At 37.8% G+C, this 15,901-nt stretch overlaps 1 protein-coding gene across 3 annotated transcripts in view; it reads right to left on the bottom strand.

Moving 5' to 3' along the window:
* The window catches only part of TEX2 (testis expressed 2), a 153,199-nt gene that overhangs the window by 100,557 nt on the left and 36,741 nt on the right, over window positions 1–15,901 (bottom strand). For all 3 annotated transcript variants that reach the window (XM_021002483.2, XM_078155935.1, XM_021002484.2), the window contains one exon: window positions 1,817–3,459. In XM_021002483.2, coding sequence (XP_020858142.1) covers window positions 1,817–3,421 — 1,605 coding nt within the window. In that variant the 5' untranslated portion in view covers window positions 3,422–3,459. The remainder of the gene's footprint in view (window positions 1–1,816; window positions 3,460–15,901) is intronic.

Below are 15,901 nucleotides of genomic sequence, written 5' to 3'. Positions count from 1 at the left end.
AACTTTGAAAACCCTGCTAGCTCTAAATCTATGATCCAGGGATGTATACATCTAGTGGTACTTTCTTGAGCACCAGTCCAACAACACAAAAAGCCCAAAGGACATTTCCAACTGGATCTCCCATCAGCATCAAACTCAATATGTCTGCAACAGAATTCATTCTCTTTCCCTCCAAACTCAGACTTTCTATTTCTATCAAGGGTGCCACTGTCCTTCCCTTTATGAACTCAGGCTTGTAACCTCAGAGTCATCTTTCATTTTCTGCCCTCTCTACTCCCCCATATTCAATCCACAGCTAAGTCTTGTCAATTCCACCTCTACAGTATCTCTCAAATCCATCTCTTTTTCCATTCCAGACCAGAGTCAGCACCCTAGTTCAGACTCACATCACCTCTCATCTGGACTACTGTAAGAATTCCTTAATTGGTCTCCCTTCCTCAAGTCCCTCCTCTCTCCAATCTATTCTACACACTGCTGCCAAAGTGATTTTCTTTTTTTCTCATTAAAATTTTCCTTGTTATTATTATGACTTGGCAAGTATGAAACATGAACATTTTCCTATACAAAGTAAAACAGAAAAATATCATCTAGTAATATGAGACCAAGAATCTTCACTATGTATAGCTTGGATTTTTAAAGGTTTAGCTTTGGCTTGACTGCATCCCCTTCTGAAATTCCTTCTTCTCTCTTATTTATTTATTACATTACTATTAGTAATAATATAACATTATCTCCCACCTCTGTATCTTTGCACTGGCCTAGGATGCTTTCCCTCCTCACCTCAGCCTATAAGAATCCCCAGTTTCCTTCTATAGTCAGCTTGAGCTTGACCTCCCTCCAGCAGCTAAGTGCTGTCTTCACCAATAGTACTATACAGAGAGACACACACATGTACGTGCATATTTTTTGTGAGGCAGCAGAGGGTAATTAAAAGAAAGAAGAACGTAGTCACAGGCTCTGAGTTCAAATATTGACTCTGAGTGACATGGAACAAGTCACTAAATCTCTATGGGTCTCAATTTTCCTCATCTGTAAATGAGGAGCTTGAACCAGATAACCTCTAAAGTCTCTTCTAGCTCTTGACCTATAAGCCTATGGATTGCTTCACAGCAGTACAATTTATGGCTTATAGGGTAGTATTCCAAGCACATCAGTTATTTCTGGATGCCAAAACTGCACATGCTACAACTTTTGCACATCTAGGAAGTTCACATGGAAAACCTGCCCACAGGTTATTGGACCTTCCAGAAAAGACTACTGCTGCTGTAACTGAGTTGAACAAGATCACTAATAAAACTTCCTTAAATCTTTAAGTGTTAGAGCTATGAATCACTACACAAAGGTGCCCAGGTGTGACAACGTATGACTATGATCATAAAGGCCATTCAGACACTCAGGACTACATTGTTTCCACCTAAAAAAAAAAAAGCCAACTTCTTGTCTCACTTACCTACCTCAAGGATGAGGGTTCGTAAGGCACTCAAAAGAGTGTCTTTTAAAGCCCTGAAGTTTAGAGGGATAATCTTGATTCATTTCTCAACCAAGTTCCATAAATACTGGTTCTCTTTTTACTTTCTTCTTCAGGTAATAGTTAAATAATCATATAGCACATAAACTGACATTTAAGATAGACTGCACAATTTACAAAAAGTACATTATATACACTGTCTTGTAACATAGTAGGGCTAATATACTTGTCTTCTTATCTCCAGAGCTCATTGGAACACTACCACTTTAAATGATGCTCACCTGTCTCAAGGATGCTGGAATCACAATCACTTGCTTCTTAAGTAAAAGATCAGTTAAGAATTCTCACCTTCAGAATTTCCGGTTCTTTGATATCCAGAGATTCTGTATTCCAATGTTTTAGGCTTGTATGTAGCCTGTGATATTTATGAGCACTTGACGGTGTAAAAAACCAAATCACACAGACTGCAATCATAAATCCGAGACCAAATCCCAAGCAGAGTCCACTCACATAATTGGGAAGAGGGAGTATAAGGTACGCATAGACTAACAAAATAAGGAAGTATAGTGTCTTCATTGGTAGTTTAGGCTGATGCGTGTACAAATTCATTTCATGTTCACTGTCAAGTATGGTATTATTTTTCTCAAGCATCCCTGGCTTGAGAGAAATGTCTAGGGGCTTATCAATTTTATTTTCTTCTTCAGCATCCAGGTCAAAGTCCTCAGCATACAGCTCACAAAACTCTTCGTCTTCTTTGCTCACTAAGGCTGACAAAGAACATTTTTCAAGTACCGATGAGACAGTCTTTGCACTTGCATCCTTGACACTGCTGACTTGAAAGCCCTGTAGTTCCATCTCCCTTACCGATTCTTCAGCGGGCTTAGGGAACTCACTCCTACTGACATTAGAGTCACTTCCATCACAATCACCCTCCCAGTCACATTCCTCTTCTTTGATGCTGTAGTTGTTATTGCTTTCCAAGTGACCATTCAAGCTGGAAAGATTGGAGAGCTCTGAAGCACTTGAAGATAAGGCTTTGGGCCTGTGGCTACTACTTTCCTCCCCAATAATTTTGCTAAGGAGCTGAAAAGGCTCATAGATAACTTCAGAAAGGCGCCGTTTAGTATCTTCAATTTTAGCTTCCATTTCGGGCACTTTGAAAAAGGATCTAGTATCCGAGGGAGAAGTCAGTGGGGAAGAAGGAGCCGTCTTGGAATCTCCCCCTGTGTTTCGTGGCTGAGTAAACTGCTTGAAGAGATGTAAATTCAGTTTGGAGTCAGGTGGCTTATAGGATAGAGTGTCCAGTTCCTGCTTGGAAGTATCTGTGGACAGAGACTTGACTAGAGTTTTCATCAAGTGCCGGTGCCTGGGGGGCTGTGGGGATTCTTTTGGCTCCACCTCTGTTGAGAGGGACTTGACAAGGCTCATGAAGGGTTTTGCACTAGAAAGGGTGGAGGAAGAGGCACTGGATGACAGGATAGGAGACTTGGAAGGAGAGGACAATGGAGAGGAGGAACTGGTTTTCTGCTCTGATAGAGATGACACACTGGGTGAGCTCACTACGGGACCTGATGGAGAAGATGCTGGGGACAGAGAGGATTCCAATGATTTTACAGCATTCTCAGCGACGGGCAAAATGGGAGGGGGGGAGGACACAGAGTGTACAACTGCCATGACAGGTGAGGTAGCAGGGCCAGCAAAGTCATGGTGCCCACGTTCAAAGAACAAGTCTTCCTTGGCTTCAAGAGCAGTTACAATGCTTTGGTCGTCAAACTCTTCATCAGGAGGTTCCCTGAACTCCTCCTCCTCCTCTTTCTCTTCCTTCCCAGAGGCTGAGAAGTGAATGGTGATGGTATCTCGTGAAAGTGACCTTTGGACCTGAACTTTGGGGGTTGATGATGGTTTTGGCATATCATTAGTTTTCTCTGCATGGCTACTATTCAGACTTGTCATTGCCGTCTGTGCTCACTGCACTCACACAGTTTCAGGCTCTGTGAAGAGAACATTAGGAGAAACAGAAATCAAAAGGCAAATTTCTCATTAAGAGACATTGACATTTACAGATACAAACCACTCAGAAAACTCATTTTAAAATGGCAATTATACTTTTACTTTGGCAAGCATTCACTATTACTAAATTCCTAAAATTCCATGAATTAACCATAATTTGTTTAGTGAAAACTAAACCATTAAGTATTTTGTTATCAATCAAGTCAAACACTATTATGAACTTTATCATCCTTATTCTTGCCATGACAGCTAAGCTTTTTTTTTTGTTTCCCCTCTTTTCTATGGCTTGGTTCATAGTAACAATTCTTTCTTTCAGGGTTTATTATACTAGCAAACTGGACATCATCACTGCTATCAATACAGAAATCCAACAGGACAAAACGGGGTCATGAAGAATCCTGAAATGTTGTATTTCACCAGTGGTTTTCTATCTAAAGAAACTAACCAGACTCAGGAAGGCATTACCTCAAGTGAATTTTTCAAAGTGATATTTATAATCATTTGTCTTTCATCCCCCAATGCTTATAAAATCTTGTCATAAAACAAGAACTTAGCAAGAAAGTTTCTAAGTGTGTAAAGATTTCAAGCATATATGGGTTTAATTTTTTTAATATGCTAATTAAGAAGCCAAAATGCTTCAGCAGGCATAAATAGCACATGGATCCATGCCCTAAAGAAAACTAAGGCAAAGTCAAATGACTGTAAATGAGTTTAAAATTTGACAAATGAAGGAACACATAAATTATGGTACCACAGCTATACTCAACCACTTGAGTCTCAGTTCCCAAAATGTACCATCAGTACTGTGGGTGAGACAAGAGAAAGCAGCTTCAGTGTTGCATGGAAAGAAAAATGTAGCTAGAGTCACAGGACTTGGGTTTGAATTCTCATTCTGCCACTTATTGTATGACCTCAGGCAAATGACTTCACCTGTTTGTGACTATTTCATCACCTGTAAAGTGAAAGATCAGAAGGGCCCAGAAGGCCCCTTACAATGTCAAATCCTGTGACAAATGTAAGATAAGGTGCCTACCTTCTAGGAACTTACAATGTTGTTATGGACATAAAACACAGGTGCAAAGTTATAAACCTAAGCTGTAATACAAAAAAATGTCATAAGACATTCTGTAACATCTTGCTCAACTCTACCATTAATAAATGAAAAGATTAAGTGCCAAATGACTGGTCGGAAGTGCCCTAGAAACACAGATATCAGAGTGGGCTGAGATGCTCAGAGAAAGCCCCACAAAGATGGAAGGACTTGGGCTGGGCAATCAAGAATGTTGGGCAGGACTTGTATGGGCAGAGAGGCCCAAGGAAGGCATTAAATCAGACAGGAAAGGTGTGGCTGAGGCAGGAGCTAAACATGGTGTATGCAGAGGGCAGGAAAAAGACCAGACTGGGTAGAAAGCAGAGTTTGTGTTCAGGAGCAGTGGGAGCCGAGTTTGGTGATATCGCAGTAGTTTCAAATCGTTTCCCAGAATGGTAGGACTGCTGAACAGCTACACCAACATCCTGTGTGCCTAGCACATAGCAGTAATATGTAATAACAAACTAACAGCAACGTGCTTAATAAGCGCTTGTTGATTGGTTAACCATTAGTGTTCTCACAGACCCATCATTTATCATTCTTGTCTTTTGTCATCTTTACCAATATGAATGGTATGAGATGAAAACTTAGAGGTGTTATAATTTGTGTTTCTCTTATTGGTGATTGAGAGCATTCTCTCATATGGCTATTAATAGCTGCTTGTTTACATTCTTTATCTATTGATCCACTGAGGAGTGACTCTTACTCATACATACTTTTTATCAGTTCCCTATATATCTTGGATAGTTGACCTTTTTCAGAGACACTTGTTGCAAAGATTTTTAATTAACCCAATTAACTGTTTCTCGTTGAAATCTAGCTACAATGATTTTACTCATACAAAAGCATTTCAATTTTATGTTACAAACCCAGAAATGATCCTTCCTTGAATGATTACATTTTTTTTCCCCAACTCTATAAAGTAACCTTTAGTAGTCTGAATGGCATGGTACTGAATAAGTAAATTAATTTAGGTAGTATTGTTATTGGTAGTATACTGGCTTAGCCTATTAATGTGAAGATGTCTCAATTTTTGTAGTGAGTGTTTTGTGATGGTGTTTATGTATTTCCTGTGTATGTCTTGGCAAGTAGAAACCTAAGCATTTTATATTTTCTGTAGTTGCTGCAAAATGGAATTTCTCTTTCTATAATCTTCCTGCTGGATTTTGTTAGTAATTACAGAAATGTTAATGATTTATGTGGGCTTTATTTTGTATCCTACGATGTTGCTGAATTGTTTCAATTAGTTTTTAATTGACTCTCTAGGGTTCCCTAAGTAAGTCACCATCATCTGCAAAAAGTGATAATTTCATTTCTTTGTCCAGGCTTATTTCCCTCAATTTTGTGGTCTTACTGCTATAGTTAGCAATTCTAACACTATTTTGAATAGTAATGATGAGAATGGATATCCCTGCTTTTACCCATGAACTTAATTAGAAAAGCCTCTAGTTTATCCCTATGATATACAAAGCTGACTCTTTGGTTTCAATTTAGATACCACTAGTCATAGTTCAGAAAGATCCATTTATTCCCATACTTTCTAGAATTTTTAACAGGAATGAATGTTAAATCTCATCAAAAGCTTTTTCTGCATCTATTGACATAATCACATGCTGTTGTTACTTTTGTTACTAACATGGTCAATTTTTGTTTTACTAATATTAAACCAGCCTCATATTCCACTCTAGTTTTAGTAGATAATCTTTCTAAAAGATTGCCATACTCTTGCTAATATTTTATTTAAAATGTTTGCATCAGTACTCTTTAGGGATATTAAGTGCATAGGTTCTTTCTCTGTTTTGACTCTCCCTAGGTTAAACAAGTCCATATTTGTATCATGGAAGGAATTTGGTAGGACTTATTTTATTTTTTTTTAAGTTTGTGTAATATTGAAATTAAATGTTCTTTAGATGTTTGATAGAATTGTAAATCCATCTAGTCCTGAAGTTTCTTCTTTGAAATTTCATTTATGGTTTGTTCAATTTATTTTTCTAAGACTGAGTTGAGTCTTCTATTCTTGTTCTTTTAATCTGCACATTTTAGATTCTTGTAAATATTTATCCATTTCATTTAGACTGTCAGTTTTACTGGCATATATCTGAGCAAAAAAAAAATTCCTAATAACTTCTTTTATTTCTGTTTCATTGGCCGAGTTCACCTTTTTCTTTTTTGGACACTGATAATTTGGCTTTTTTTTTTTAAATCAAATTAGTGAATGGTTTTCCCATTTTACTTTTTGTATATTTTTAAACCAACTCTTAGTTTTATTTAAGTCAATGGTTTTTTGCTTGCAATTCTGCTAATTTCTTCCTTGATTTTAAGGATTTCTTTTGGTGTTTAATTGGGAGTTCTTACTTAAAATCGCTTTTCTGGGCTGGTGTTTCTGGTTTTGTTTTTTAGTTGCACGACCAATTCATTGATCTGCTCTCTGTCTTTTCCTAAAGAAAGTTTTTAAGACACATAAGTTTTCCCCTAGGGACTACTCTGGCTGCCTCTCAAAAATTTGGTATGTCTCATTGTCATCAACTGTTTCTATGAACCCACTGATATACTGTTTTCTTTTTTTTTTCCCCTCTAAGTTATACAAGCTGTACACATGTTTGTGTCTAAAGTACACAAACATGTAATTAGCTTGTGAACAAGCCATGAGTAAGGACCTAAGGTAAAGGCTTTGTGATAATCAATAAAGGCAGTATAAATGTTGTGGCTTTCTAATCAAATCAATTAGTTCATCTTTCTACTTCTGAAATTTTTAATACATCCTTTTTGCTCCTCAGCCAGCATATTGTTTTGTCAGATTTATAGTTATACAAGCTATGAATGCTTTGTATAAAATACATAGACATGTAACTGGTCTCTATCTGCAGGGGTCACTGGTATTCTCTTTTGGTAATAGATGTGATGCCTTCTGTTAAGAAAGATGGGCTCTAACAGGACTTTTTTATGATAGCAAAAAATTGGGAACAAAGTAGATGTTTACTGGGGAATGGCTAGGCAAACTGTCATAAATTAATGTAATGGAATATTACTGTACTATAAGATATTATATGTGGAATGAAAACACAGAGAAGCATGGAAAGATTTATAGGAACTTCAGGAACTGAAGTAAGTAGGGCAAAGAAAACAAAGAAAAAAATAACTTCAACAACATAAATGGACAAAATAACTACCCACCAAAAAGAAAAAATGACTGTAACAAAATTACATAGATCAAGTATGGCACAAATCAAGAGATATGAGAGGATACCCCTAAGCCACCCCTTCCTGGAAGGGAAAGGTCCACAGGTGCTATATAGTGTACAGGTTTTCAGATTTTTTTTTATTGCTCAATTGTACCGATTTTACCCTCTTTAAAAATACTATTTGTTATATGGGGTGGCTCTCTGAGAGGGAAGAGGGAGGAACCCTGGAGATGACTATGATAAAAGAAACAGAAGACATCAATAAACACACATAAAACTTTAAAATATGATAGGGATGCCTAAAACAAACTGTAGTACACAAATGTAACGGAATATTATTGTGTTGTAAGAAATGACTAAGCATGTGAAGACTCATCTGAACTGAACTGATGTAGAATTAAGTAAACTGAGTCAAGAAAACAATATACACAAATGACAAGGATGTAAATGGAAAGAAACACACACAAAAAAAGTGGAAGTAGCAAAATTACGAACTGGCATAGTTCCAAAAGACATAGGAGAAGAAATTCCCATCCTACTCTTTGGCAGAGATAGGAGGTCCACAGACATGGTATCCTGTATATATTTTCAGACTTTTTTTTTTAATACATTGATCAGTTTTATTGATTTTTTTTCCCTTAAAAATATTTATTATATGGAATGATTTTCTGGGAGAGGGAGAGATACCAAGGGAAATTTTGGTGATCAATAAAATTTACTTGAAAAGGAAAAAAAGGATCAGTATTATAACTGAGGAGGCTGGTAAAATGCTTTGCTAGTACAGTTCTCGACGGTGAAACATTTGTGCCAATAATTATGAGTGCTAATTGGACCCGCTGCCTTCTAGTTTTACAATTATTTAATATTATCATTATTACTGCTTCAATAAAGTACCATACACATCAGACATTTCTGCAGAGACAGTAAGGTGGATCTCAGAAAAGTAAAGCTTTGTATGAAGTTCTACTTCTAACTTCTAAAACTCCTAAAAAGCAGAGCTACTAAAAGCAAGCTCCCACCAGTACTACACATGCCTGTGTGCCTAAAGGAGTAGAGACCAGCCACACTGGCTGCATCTAGCTAACAAAAACTTCCCAAGAGACTATGAGAACATTTAGTGTCTTCCTACGGGACTAAGGACCCAAGTGCATGTCTACTTGGATGACAAAAACAAGCAAAAGAATATGGGGAGCAATTCACAACATTACTTTAACTTGATCCCATAAAAACCTATAATTAAATACATGTAGATGTTAGCATAAGAACTCCCTGTGATTAGATGAGAAAGAAGCATTCAAGTTACTTATGTCTGAGTTTCCCAGAAAACTAGCTGAAGTCATCTAAAAATTGTAGTTGTTCTTAGTGTCAAAAGAAGAATCCAGTGTCAATCAACATATTGTATGTCCAAGGTACTGGGCACATCTGCTTGGCCAGGTTGCCACAAGACCCCCAAAATATAAGATCTTATAAAAGTAATTGATATGAACTTTAAAAAATGGATTGCTAAAGGATAAATTATTTCATAAGGATTCTTTCTGTATTCCTTCCAAAATTTTGTCCTCATACCCAAAAAAGCCAAGATGTCATGGTTGAAAATTCGTATTTTTGGTAGTGTTTGTCATCCTAAAGCACATTATCATTCCCAAACTGCTTCATAGGAAATAAAGATAAAAGGCGGGGATGGTTAAAAAAAACACAACAAAAGAAAGACCACTGAACAGAGAGTTAGGAGACTTGGGTTCCAGCCCCAGCTCTGCTGCTAAACTTTGTTTGACTGTGGCAAGTCATTTTTTTTTAAACCTTTCCAGCCCTCAGTTTCTTCATTTATTTAAAAAAAAAAAAGTTGGCCTAGATTAGTGACACTCAAAAAGAAGCAGAATCTTTCACTTAAAAGAAAATCTCAGTGGAATCCTTGTAGTACATAGTTTCTCTAAATAATTATTCTAAAAACATTTATGTTTTAGTTCATCATGTTTTTACATTTTGGTAACTAGGTGGCATAGTGATAAGAGTATTGGGCCTGGAGTTAGGAAGAGGTGATTTTAAACCAAGCCTCAGATACTTATTAGCTGTGGAATCTTAAGCAAGCCACTTCACCTCTGTCTGCCTCCGTTTTCTCAACACAGGGCCTGGCACGAAGTAATAATAAATGCTTGTTTCACCCTGAGTCACTGCCCCTCCCACTTACAATTCAGGAGTTTTCAAGAGTTTATTTTTTAAGATGCTGCTTTGCTTGTAAATAGCTGATCTACAGTATTAGTCTTTAAAGTTTGGTACTAACATATACTACTACCAAGATTACTAAAAGTAAGTCAAAATGAAGATAGTTAACATTATGCTTCCGTTTTATTTGGGATTTTGTATTCAGATTAGACTGTGGATATTTGTTTAATCATCAGAATCCTGGTTACCAATCCTTTTGCTTTCTTATTCCAATTGTCTGCAACATTTCAAAGGCCTGTGATTTCATCCAAAGCACTTCAGGGCCCCTCTATGACCTTGAGACAATCTTTGAGAACTGACACAAATTCATTACCCTGTGATGAGCCTCTCTCTCAGTTTAGTCAGGATGTTCCTCAGACCAGAGAGACAGTCTATCACTAGATCTGCAATGGGCCTTCCCCGTCTGTGGAACCTGCCAGCGCTTTCATCTTGCTGGTCTTGCTGGTATAACCTTTCGTAGCCCAGGGTTCATCCCTAAGTTACTATGAGGCATTAGAACAAGAATAATCAAAAATTTAATACAAACAATAAGCGTAACTGTTCTTGCCCTGCCCTCAGGGAACTTAGATTCTTTTGGGGGAAAGTAACATGTACAAAGAAACTTAAACACAACATAGATAAATTCTGCAGAAACAAACTGACAATTCACAGCGTATGTTGTTGCTTTCTATGTAATACAAGAATGAATTACTTATTTTGCAACTCTTAGAACACAAAGCAGTCAACTTGAATGAATGAAAGAAGCACACTGAGGTCCCTTAACTATTATAGTTTTGCTAATTCTTCTATTTCTTCCTGTAATTCAATTAGCTTTTCCTTTAAGTACTCTTAGATATTATGCCATTCAGTACATAATATATTAAGTACTGAAATTATTTCAGTGTTTCTAGATGGCTTTAATTATAATGCAGTTTCCTGACATCTCTTTTAATCATGTATATTTTTACTGTTGTCTTGTCTGATCATGATTGTCAGACCTGCTTTTTGGAATTCCCCTAAGGCATAAAAAGTTCTGTTCCAGCACCTCATTTTAACTGTATGAATCTTTATATTTCAAATATCTTTCTTGTAAACAACGTACTCTTGGATTCTACTGTCTAATTCATTCTGCTACTTTTGTTTAATCAATGAATTAACTCCACTTACATTCTTGGTTATGACCGTTTACTTCCTTCCATATCCTCATATACTTTCTCCTCCCATATTTTTCAGAAAGAAGGTGAGGAGGAAAAAACAAGAAGGGAGGAAACTCGGTCTACAGTAGTAATATAACAGAAGAGGTCTGTTCCCACTTGTCACTTCACCTAGCCCTTTCCCCCCTTTTTGAGCCCCCTATTTGTGTTCCACTCTCCAAAGGTGACTATCCTCTCCTTGACTCTACTTTCCTTCTTAAACTCCTCTCTCTCCACATGTTAGTTGGACTTAATGTATTTAGGATGACAAGATCCTAGGTTTAGAAATGGAAGGAACTTCAGAGGCCACTGAGTCCAACCCCCTCATTTTGCAAATGAGGAAACTGAGGCAAAGAAAGGTTCAGTAACTTGCGTACCTGGGAAGTGTTTGGACTAAGATTTGAACCTAGATTTTCCTGACTCCAAGTCTAATCCTCTATCCACTACTCCATGATACTTCTCTTCTTATCCCAAACTATGTAAATGTGTGTTTTCAACCCCCTCTTTGTCTAGTTAAGATAAGGTTCATGAGATGTCTGTTTCTCCAAAAATTTCCTCCACTTTTGCATGTTCTAGCACATCTCATTTTTGGCAAACATTAAGTTTCCTCCTTATTACTTGCCCTACTGTATTCCTTTATTTCACTCTCTTTTTCCTCCCTCCCTTAAAACCAACAACACAATAAAAACACTCTTATACCTTGTGTTTCTTTCTTAGATTCTTCTAGGACCCTTGAAGAAAATGGGATTCTGATGGGGTCCTTGACTCTTTTCACCTAGTGATGTGTTAAGATTTCAATATTATTTAGCAGCTTCCAATTGATCTAATTTATTTACCTTTCTAGATTTCTCTTGTCTTCCGTGTTTGCATTTCAAAGATTTTACCCAACTCTCCTCTCTTCATCAGAAATGTTTGAAAGTCTTCTATTTCATTAAATGTCCATTTTCTCTCCTATGGAATTATGTTCCGTTTTGCCATGTTGCATTATTTTGGGTTCTAAGTTGCTATTTTTGTCCTTTTGATATACTCTATTCCAAGATTTCACTTATTTAAAGGAGCTGCAGAATAGTCACTTGGGGAAAAATTCATAAAAATTCTATTTATTATAGTTTCCAGAACTCTTTTTTTAATAAGTAAATAAATATCAATACTACAATTACAAAGTCCTTTAGCTCCTAGAATTTCTTAGGACATTTTTTTATTCTACATTCAGTATTCCTTAACAGGAAAAAAAATGATCAATAAAAACAACTATTTAAAAGGCTTCCACACCAGAAAACTAACTGTAGTTTTTTAGGTGAATTTCTTTCTTTCTTTTAACCCTAAGGGTTAAGTTCTCATATTAATCTGGTACTTCTATTCCAATTCTTGCCATATAAAACACTGACACTAAAAAAGACAAATGAAATAACCTTTTTTTTTTTAAGAGATGAACACCTAAATAACACAAGACTCAGAATTCTGGGCCACTCTTCATTTGACTTTTTGCCTGCCTGCCTGTATATCGATATGGAAGGAGCTGAAGCTGCCACAGCCATTTAATGCTAGAAGAATCACGACTGCTACTTGGGCATGCATAAAGCTTCCAGCAGGTTAATGACAGCAGCTTGTTCAAAAGAGAAGACCTGGTCTTGACTGGCTGAGCTGCTTCATGGTCTTGGGTGGTTCTGATCATTGCTCCTTGGTATCTGAGTTTTTGCATCTTGGCTGTAATTTTTCTGTGACTCGGGAACACTGGATTTTGGGTATGACATTCTTGGCTGTTTTCAATTTGGGATTCAACCAAGGATTGGTTCTGTCCTCTCCTATGGCCTGGACAGGCAGGTGCTGGAGATGACACTGGCGTCAGGCCTCTTACAGGGACCCCCAGCATGTGCTTCAGGTTGTTGAACCAGCCCTGTCTACTGATGCCCCTGAGCGCTCTAGGGCATGCACTGTTCTCTTGTCTCCCTGGCTAATGGGCTAAGGGCACTGACTCTGTCCCCTGCTACTCCTCTGACAGGCAGTAGTCCCTATAGTTACTGAATACTGGCTTCAGCCTCCCCTGACTCTGCCTGGTCTTCACTCCTCACATACCCTGGAAAATCAGGGTCTAGATCAATCCTGCTGGCACACCTCAGCTCAGAAAACCCACAGGCTTCTGGACCTGTAAGAATGGATGCTGCCAGTCTCAGACACTTAACATTTACTAGCTGTGTAACCCTGGGCAAGTCACTTAACCCCGATCACCTCATCAAAAAGCAAAAAAAAAAAAAAAAAAAAAGAATGGATGCTGCACATTCCAAGCATCTGAAGGTGTCTGGCCATTTACCATGCCTAACACTGGCTTCTGCTTCCCCTACAGTGCCTATTCTCTGAGTGCCCTAGGTCTTCTGGCTGTCCCCTTGTGTAATCCTGGACTAGATGGAGGACCATCCTGCAGTTTCTCTTTTGTTGATCAATGCCCTCCCAGATATTCTTTCAAATGTGGATGGAGGAGAGCCAGGCTCTCCTATAATCCCCTATATATCAAGCTTTTTCTGTCACTCAATTGTTGCTTTGTTATTTCAATACGTCGCCCAGCACATGTGTTATAACCTTCATAGGTACTTGTCTCATTTTCAGAAAGTTTGTTTCCTTATATAAATCTGACTCTTCAGCCAACACTTTTCCAGTTCATTTGAACAAACAAAATTTATTATCTCAACATTCTCAGAAGCTCTGGGTGATTAGATGAGTACTTTGTAAAATTGTGTGTATCACCATCCATCCCTTATCCTCTTTAAATGTTTATTACCAGTTAAAAATTCCTGTTTTCCAGCTTATTTCTTCCCCACAAGCAGCACTGTATACTAGATAAAATCCTGAACTTGGATTTAGAAAAACTAGGGGGTTCAAATTGTACCCTAGGAATTAATAGCTGGGTAATCCTGCGAGTATGTCATTTAAGCCGTTAGCCTCAGTTTCTTTTTCTGTAGCACTTACCTTACAAGGCTCTTCTGAAGATCAAGGGAGAAAATGTATACAAGATAACTTTGTAAACTTTGTAAACCTGTAAAACTCAAGTGACATGTAAATATCAGTTGTTATTGCTATTTTTTTGGACCAGACCTGAGATTTCATAGGTATAAGGAATACCCTATGAGGAAGGTCCCTCTCCCAAAGCAGATAAGCACTTATTCTGCCAGACAGTTGTAGCAAGTTGCAAGAGTCAATGAGGGGTTAAGTGACTTGCTCAAGATCACATGGCCAGTATATAGAGACAGGATTTGAACCCAGATCTCTCTGACATTAAGACTGGAGCTCTGTCTATAAAGCTACAGTGTCTTTATTAAAAATCACTCCTGAAAGTTTTACCAAAAGCCCAGACCCGGAGACTATTCAAGACAGCTGGACGGCTTGAAGAACTGCTACCACCAGGAACCCCTACCACCTCTCCCTTCATCCAGGCTACTGGACTGCTTTGCTCACAGTGCACAGTTGAAGACAGGAGTCAACAACTCCATTCCTTTTTTTTTTTTTGGCTAGGCAATGGGGTTAAGTGACTTGCCCAGGGTCACACAGCTAGTAAGTATCAAGTATCTGAGACCACATTTGAACTCAGGTCCTCCTGACTCCACTACCAGTGCTCTATCCACTACGCCACCTAGCTGCCCCAACCCCATTCCTTTTAATGAAATGGAAGACCACCAGGCCTTACCACCTACCCTGCCATTGCATCCTAAGACCCTGTAGGCATTACCATCAGCCTTGGCTCTATGCCCTACAGTCCTGGCCCCATACCCCACTTCTGCCATCTTAACTACCTATGTAATCCAAGGACCCCTCCATTTACCCTGTAGCTGCACTTTATAGTGTTGCTTCCCACAGTTAAAAAATGAGTTCCTCATGAGTAGGATCTGCCTTGATTCTATTTATATCCCCAGCAACAAACACTTATTGTTTTTTCATTGTCAGTCTCACTGATTTAAAGCGACACTTTCATTCCAAGTCTATCCTCATCAAAAATGTTCTTTCTAGCACAAATTTTATCTCACATATGCTATACACAGCACATATCATTAAGTTTTTTGAAGGAATGAAGCTACTCTAAAATTTTGGCTTTTTAAAGGTCTTTTGATCCTATGATAAATTCCATTTATAGACCTGAACAAATTCAAATTTAGAAAAGGATAGTCTATAAGGGCCTCATTTCTAAAATATATAGAGAACTAAGTCAAATTTATAAGAATACAAGTCATTCCCCAATTGATAAATGGTCAAAGGATATGAACAGGCAGTTTTCAGACGAAGAAATTAAAACTACCTATAGCCATATGAAAAAATGCTCTAAATCATTACTGATTAGAGAAATGCAAATAAAAACAACTCTGAGGTACCATATCACACCTATCAGACTGGCTGACATGACAAAACAGGAAAATGAGAAATGGTGGAGAAGATGTGGGAAAATTGGAACATTAATGCATTCTTGGTGGAGTTGTAAACTGATCCAACTATTCTGGAGAGCAATTTGGAACTACGCCCAAAGGGCTATAAAAATGTGCGTACCCTTTGACCCAGTAATAGCAATTCTGGGCCTGTATCCCAAAGAAATCATAAAAATGGGAAAAGGACCCACATGTACAAAAATATTTATAGCAGCTCTTTCAGTGGTAGCAGAGAATTGTAAATTAAGGGATTGCCCATCAAATGGGGAATGGCTGAACAAGTTGTGGTATATGAATGTAATGGAATACTCGGGCTATAAAAAATGATGAGCAAACAGGCTTCAGAA

Source organism: Phascolarctos cinereus, unplaced genomic scaffold, assembly GCF_003287225.1.
Source record: "Phascolarctos cinereus isolate Bilbo 61053 unplaced genomic scaffold, phaCin_HiC Scaffold_5;HRSCAF=322, whole genome shotgun sequence".
In the NCBI taxonomy this organism is placed as follows: domain Eukaryota; kingdom Metazoa; phylum Chordata; class Mammalia; order Diprotodontia; family Phascolarctidae; genus Phascolarctos; species Phascolarctos cinereus.
This window is presented reverse-complemented; position numbering and strand designations above follow the sequence as displayed.